The following is a 7,064-nucleotide window of genomic DNA, read 5'->3' as shown; positions in this document are numbered from 1 at the left end:
TTATTACACTAATTAATTTAATTATTATAATACTATATAATTTAATCCCCATACACCAAATTTTATTTAGCTTATTAAAATGGAAGAAAGCCCATACTAAGCCCATAGAATACTAAGACTCATCTAAGTCTAGGAGGTAGGGTATATTTCTATAGCCATTTTAACTTTGTGTTGAAAATGATAACTAAGTTACGTATTTTGTTCTGATTACCATTTTTAACAAATACAGAAACTATACATTTTTTCTTAACATCGTAAGTTATAATCCGCTGAGTACAGAAGTACAATTGTCCAGTATAGTCTGCAATTAAAGATAAAAACATGTTTTGTTTGAATTAAAACTTATTTGAAACCATAGTTTAAAGGTTTTATTTTTGGAAAATATCCCTTTAGAGAACCCAACCCCGTAACACCTTTGTGGTCTTGAGTTGACACCTGCTCTACACCGTTGTTCCATTCCGGTCCATCTTATGTTTCACTGACTACGCAGCAAAGCGCAGAGGAAACAGCCGATCAACTGTTTGGTGGTAAGTTTCGTGTCAAGACGGTGATGACTCACGTTGATGTGTCTGTCACTTCTGAAAATTATCTTTCCCTTACCAGTGCTTGGATACTTAACGACAGCTCAGAAACCTGACCTTGTCATCAGGAACGTTTTATTGGTTTCTTGAAATAAACAATATTTAAATAATAACCACATTTGATACCACTAAACGAGACAATTTCTATGTGATGATTCATTGGTCTTGCCCGTTATTCTATTTTATACCAAACTCTTTTGAAGTCGACAAAGTAACTGCAGCTGCAATTTAATATAACTTTTGATTACTACATGCGTATTATGTACCTGATGTCTTCATACTGTACTGAATCCATAACACTTTCTACTGTGAAAATGGGTCCTTTCCAAATTTTATTCTAAATTTCCACCATCTATCTATGATTTGAACTAATTGACACATAAAAGTGTAAGCTAATTACATAAACATTAAAGGAGAGGTAAAACACAAACATGTAACTTTAACTAAACAATTTTCTCAGAGCCATGGATGGTTCAGAAGTACATATCTTTTTTTAATTGTTTTTTCACAATTCAAGAAAATTTTAGCTGATTACAATTTAGAACAGAACTAAAGGATTTAACCAATTAATTTCAAATTTCATCCTAGCGGCTAAACTAAAATCATAAACTCCTTCAACAGAGTAGAATACCCTCGACACCAATAGGTTTCTCAATCAGTCTTTGAATTTTTTAGGATCATTAAATTATTGTTTTGTCTTGTGAGAAATAATACACACATCTCATAAACACAATAAAACTTTATTAATACATTTGAATTGATATTTTGAAACATACATTATATAGCTTGTTCACTATATGAACAGAACAGTAATCAAAATATTAAAATCTATCTCCTAGATCTGTGAAAGTACTCTCTTCTGAAACACAATCCAGTTTGTTTATATTTCAGAGTACACAATTAACATTTAAATCATACTTAACCAAGGAACTCAAATATATATCACTACTAGGCTACTACTACTTGTTTTTTATATAAAAAAGTATATCCTAATTCTATAAAAAATGAAGTTTTATAATTCACATTACTGTATAATGAAATTTAAAAAGAGCCATGACTCTCTATTAAATCTAAATAAGGAAAGTGAAATATAAAAATACATATTTTAAAACACAATACAATACTTAACTGATTCTATAACGTTTAACTCAAACAATTAACAGTTCAGTACAAAACATATATAAATATTTCATAACATTTTTAAAATCTGGACTTTACGTGTAAGGAAATAATAAATCAAAATAAATTTATTTATGAAACTGAGCAAGTAAATATATAGCAATGAAGACAGAAAAAATGATCAAAAATTACATAAAATAAGTCATTGTATTGTATAAGAATTGTAGAAAATCCTCATTAAAATAGTCACCTTTAGAAATTATCTGTTAAGATGTTAAAATTACTATATTTAAAACACATTATACTTTGTTACTCTTTAATGAACACACACAAATCTCATAAACACAAATGCAATTTGTTTTATATTTCAGAGTACACAGTCAACATTTAAATCATATTAAACCATGTCCAAGGTACACAGATATACACCCTAATTATATAAAACTGAACTTTTATAATTCACATTACTGTATAATGAACTTTAAAAAGAGCCATGACTCTCTATTAAACCTAAATAAGGAAAGTGAAATATAAAAATACACATTTTAAAACACAATACAACACTTAACTGATTCTATAAAGTTAAACTAAACAATTAACAGTTTTGTGTAAAATAATTGATGTATGAAACTGAGCAAATAAATGCATAACAATGAAGGCAGCAAAAAATTTCAAAAATAAGTCATTGTGTTGTATAAAAATTGTAGAAAATCCTAATTATGTAAATTATAAATCTCTAGAAATTGGCAGTTAACAAATTAAAAATACTATTTTTGAACACATTATACCTTGTTGCACTTTAATTAACACAACAATCAAGAAATTTTAAATGCATACACTTAGCCTAGATAATTAATCTTAAATAAATAATGGCCTTGTATAGGAAAACTACAAAATCTTAATTTTATCGTGAAAAGATTTATAAAGAAGAAAATATGAATCAAATACTAGATTATAATTTAAACAAAAGTGAAAAGCTAACTTCAACAACACAATGTGAGTTTTTATGATAGAAAATTAAGAAATAGAAACACATATGTTTGAATTAATCTTGTATTGAATAAACCAAAGAGTACTGTCTGGGTATAAAACTGTTATTTAATTAATTTAACAATGGTAGATTTTACCACCAATAGAATCTGCCATAAAACATTACTACTTTCAAGTTACTATATCAAACTTGACAGTAAAAGGAACATAATAAATCAAATATAGTATGAATTGCAAAAAATGATAAAATAACAATAAGAGTTCTTTGTACTTATACTTATGCTGTGTGATAAGTCTTTGCATGAAGGTCTACAATTAATTCTTGGAAAATGCGTGGGCCGACATTTTTTCCTACCTGGGATAGCATGAACCAGTCTCCAATGCTTGATGCGTACATGATTTCCCTTGCCTCGATGCGGTGTGAGTTGTACATAAGCATCTGTAGAGTGAATGCACGTATGCGCTTGGAGAAGAAGAGAGGAACACGTGTCAGCAGGGTGATGACGGTTGATAGGCCCAGTACTATATACCAAATCCAGAGCACCAGAACTATTTTCTCATTGACTGCGTTGATAGAAAGTATACAAAGAGCATCACTGATGATGACGGTTCCAGAATGTCCCACACCGCGGAATGTGCATTTAGTCAATTTAGGAAAAATAAGTGCCATTGGGTCGACGCGGTCAAATTCATTCTCTGAAGAGAAAGAGTATACTTCCCAGCCGTATGTCTTAAACACACCACCAAGAAGTGAGTCCATCAGATACATCTGGGCCAGGACGTTTACTAGATTTAGAAATTCGCAAAAGAAATATCTGTAAGCGTAAAAGTTAAGACGTTTCTGGTTAGAGTAAAAATAATCCACACGGATCTTCTTCCACTCGTTCTTTTCGCCTTCGTCATAAATTGGAGAGTTCATGAATGACACGATAGTGTCCATCCTGCCGCCTTCCCAGTACAACCAGAGGTATCGAGGAGCTTTGAAACACAAGCCAACAAACACCAAAATAAACGGCATCCACTGGTAGTAGGATTGCACTGTTATGTCCGTTAATCCAGGTACGTAGTTCGTCTGGATGAAGTCTTCATTGGTGTGTTTTTGAGATATGATGAAGGTGCCTTTGGTCAAACAGTAGGGTTCCATGACTTGTGTGGGTATGTCTTCCGTGCAGCAATCAATTGGGTAGCCGACATAGCGTATCGCAGCCACGATTAAAGAACATGCAAAGAGAAGAACACCAGACGCCTTGTGGTGCCACCTGAAGACGATATCGTCTATGCAAACTCTATCACCTGGAATAAATGCAATAAGTCTTCCAAAAATGTCATCCATGTTCACTGTTAAACAGGGGAATCAGCACACGCGGACAAGTTCTTCAACAACAGTGTCAGTTTGAAGAGGTCCTGAACACTTCACTACTCGCGCGCAACTGATGTCAGTTTGAAGAGGTCCTCAACACTTGACTACTCGCGCGCAACTGATGTCAGTCAGAAAAGGTCCTGATGACTTCACTACTCGCGCGCAACTAAATGTTACCTGGATGGAGCAGCGCGTTGACCGCAGTTGTACCAACAGAACTGGTTAAATACAAGGTCACGGTCCAGGCTTGTTCCCTCGCAACTTGCGGGAAATTTCGCAACGGCGCGGCGGACTGCTTGATCGTTTAAACGGCAAGGAAGTTACTCCTGTTTACTTATTTTTGAAATTTATTTTAAACATTTTAGGCCGGTAAATGAAAGTTGGTAGGCCTGACCCTGCCTTGTAAACACGGTATGTGTATCAGTTCCGGATATAATGTAATTTTCAATAGTCTCACTTACATTTTTAACGTAATTTTAACTAATAACAACTTGCCCTAAATGTATGCTTGCCCTAAGTTAACACGGACATAGATTTACGAGCACGTAAGTAATTGTCAGCCTTCATAACCAACAATCACGCTAACAAGGTTAGACTCGTTAAGGGCAGATTAATCCACGTTCGTTGAGTCAGTATCAGACGCACTTCTTCATCTGTCAGACACCCGCCGCAATCACCAGCATCAGTGGCTGTATCGGTAGGGTCTCCGCCTACAGTCGCCGGGTTCTATAGTTCGATCATGACCTCTGCCGCTATATTTTTGTCAAACGCTAGACAATATATTTTATTATTGGGAGTGTTGTATATATTGTAAATATTTTTAACTGTATATATTGCAAATATTTTTTAAATGTATGATTATTTATTATTTTATTATTTTATTTACTATTGTAATTTATTAACCAGTATTTTAAAAATGCCGTTTAAATTGCTGAACAGTGCCGGTAAACAATACTTAACAGTGAATAATTTTAAATTCAGACAAACTAGAACATTGACTGACGGAACAATATCTTGGCGATGTACTAACAAGGACTGCAGTAGTTGGGTCAAAACCGACAACAAAAAAAGTAAAATAATAAGCGAAAAACAGGAACACAGACACAAAGGTCAGTACGGCAATTCGATGTTGACTTCCAGTACGCCGCCGCCTTCACTCGCCACACCACCCGGCTCCGCAGCCTCTACACCCACAGCTGCGCTGCCGCCGCCTTCGCGCGCCACACCACCCGGCCCGCGGCCTCTACACCCACTGCTGCGCTGCCGCAGCTCTACACCCACAGCTGCGCTGCCGCCGCCTTCGCGCGCCACACTACCCGGCTCCGCGGCCTCTACACCCACTGCTGCGCTGCCGCCGCGGTCTGCCCTAACTGATACGTCGCTCACCGCCTCGACGCCAGCCGCCGCTTCACCTGCTGTCACCGCCGCCACACCTACTCATTCAGCTCCCGCTACACCTGCCGCCGCATCAACTTTGTTTGAGTCATCTGCCCAGCATTCCGACTTAATTAATGAAAATGTGGCATTGAAGAAAAAAATTGATGAGCTCAACACAAAACTGCAAACGGTACTAAACCAATCAATAGAGTCGGATCAACGTTTGCTCGAATACACGACCGAAATTTTTATCACGAAACACCCATCTTTAGCCAATAGTCAAAAAAGTTCAGTGCATTCCCACCAACATACTCAGACAGAAACGCATTTCCAAATAAACTTCCTCAAAGCCAGAATTGCACACACTGCCATATATACAAAGAAGAAATCTTAAAAATTAATTGAAACTATTAGAACTCTTGAAATTGATGTAGAATCGCTGAAACAGAAACATACAATACCGGTACCTTCGCACTCGTTAACCCTGAAAAATAGATACGAGGCTCTGGAGACCCTGAACGATCAGGACACCACAGGGTTTACTACAGTAACATCAAAAAAGAAAAACAAAGGCACAAAAAAACAGCATGAAAACCCTAAATTCTCTAAAAAAAATATTTGTACGATAAAAACAAAAGAGAAACCGCGCACACAAAGACATCGGTTCCCTTCCGCAACGTGACTGTGATTGGGGACAGCCACGTTTGTAACCTATCAGCTATTTTGAGGAGGAGGACCTCGGTTTCAAACATCGTTGGAGTCTGCAAGCCAGGCGCGGGGCTTCTCCAAACCAAACCCACTACCCCATTACCAGAAGACCATTGCTTCATCCTAATTGCCGGGACGAATGACTTGGCTACCGGGAGACAAGACATCATATACCAACACATGAAGGAAATCATCCAGGAAAATTCCGGCAACTCGAAGGTACTGGTGTCACCGCTGCTACCCAGACATGACCTGCCTCGTGACAGTCCCGTCCACAAGAAGGTAGCGCTCGCCAACAACTACATGAGCGAACTATGCGAACAAGGGTGCTGCTTTCCTGGACATTAGTGACCTGAGTCGTCATCACTTCACGGCTCACGGCTTTCACCTTACCACTGCTGGAAAGGCTATACTGGCTGACCTCATTGTGAAGGGGCTGAACAGCCCGCCCAGAACCTTCAACAGAACGCCGGCAGAATCAGCCCCGAGACCGCCACTGCCGCCGACGCCACCGCCACCGCCAACTAGCGCCCAAGGCCACAACACCTACGCGGAGGCTGTAACTCAAAGACCTGCGGGAGCGTCCACCCTTCCAACAACAAAAACTTTCTATGGTGTAAATAAAAATAATGCTGTTTTTTTAGGGACCCCGGACACCAGCGCCGGACTAAATTGACAAACGAAATAAATCAACAACAGAAGCGCTCAACATTTCAAAATCACGATTCAATACGACTGCTTCATCAAAACGCGCAATTCGCGACAAACAAATTGGATGAAATTCAGCTCATGTGCGAGAACTTACAGACTGACGTACTTGTAGTTACTGAAAATGGCTTCAACCACAAAAACATTGACCGTTGTCAAATCTCAAAATTCAAGCTCGCAAATTCGTACTGTCGACAACTCTACAAAGGAGAGGGAGGCGC

General features: G+C 37.8%; 2 protein-coding genes across 2 annotated transcripts; one reads left to right on the top strand and one right to left on the bottom strand.

Annotated features, from left to right (window-relative positions):
* Positions 1-1,302: 1,302 nt before the first annotated feature.
* On the bottom strand, positions 1,303-4,157 carry LOC124368492 (innexin inx2-like). The gene has a single exon (XM_046825737.1). The coding sequence runs from the start codon at positions 4,021-4,023 to the stop codon at positions 2,968-2,970; it is 1,056 nt and encodes a 351-aa protein (XP_046681693.1). The 5' UTR covers positions 4,024-4,157; the 3' UTR covers positions 1,303-2,967.
* A 1,019-nt stretch (positions 4,158-5,176) lies between these two features.
* Positions 5,177-6,811, top strand: LOC124369396 (mucin-1-like). Its single transcript, XM_046827398.1, has 2 exons — positions 5,177-5,617; positions 6,461-6,811. Exons 1-2 carry the CDS (start codon positions 5,177-5,179, stop codon positions 6,809-6,811), a joined length of 792 nt encoding a protein of 263 aa, XP_046683354.1.
* Positions 6,812-7,064: the final 253 nt, after the last annotated feature.

The sequence above is a fragment of the Homalodisca vitripennis genome, chromosome X (assembly GCF_021130785.1).
Source record: "Homalodisca vitripennis isolate AUS2020 chromosome X, UT_GWSS_2.1, whole genome shotgun sequence".
In the NCBI taxonomy this organism is placed as follows: domain Eukaryota; kingdom Metazoa; phylum Arthropoda; class Insecta; order Hemiptera; family Cicadellidae; genus Homalodisca; species Homalodisca vitripennis.
The sequence above is the reverse complement of the archived record's forward strand: the minus strand, read 5'-3'. Positions and strand labels throughout refer to the sequence as shown.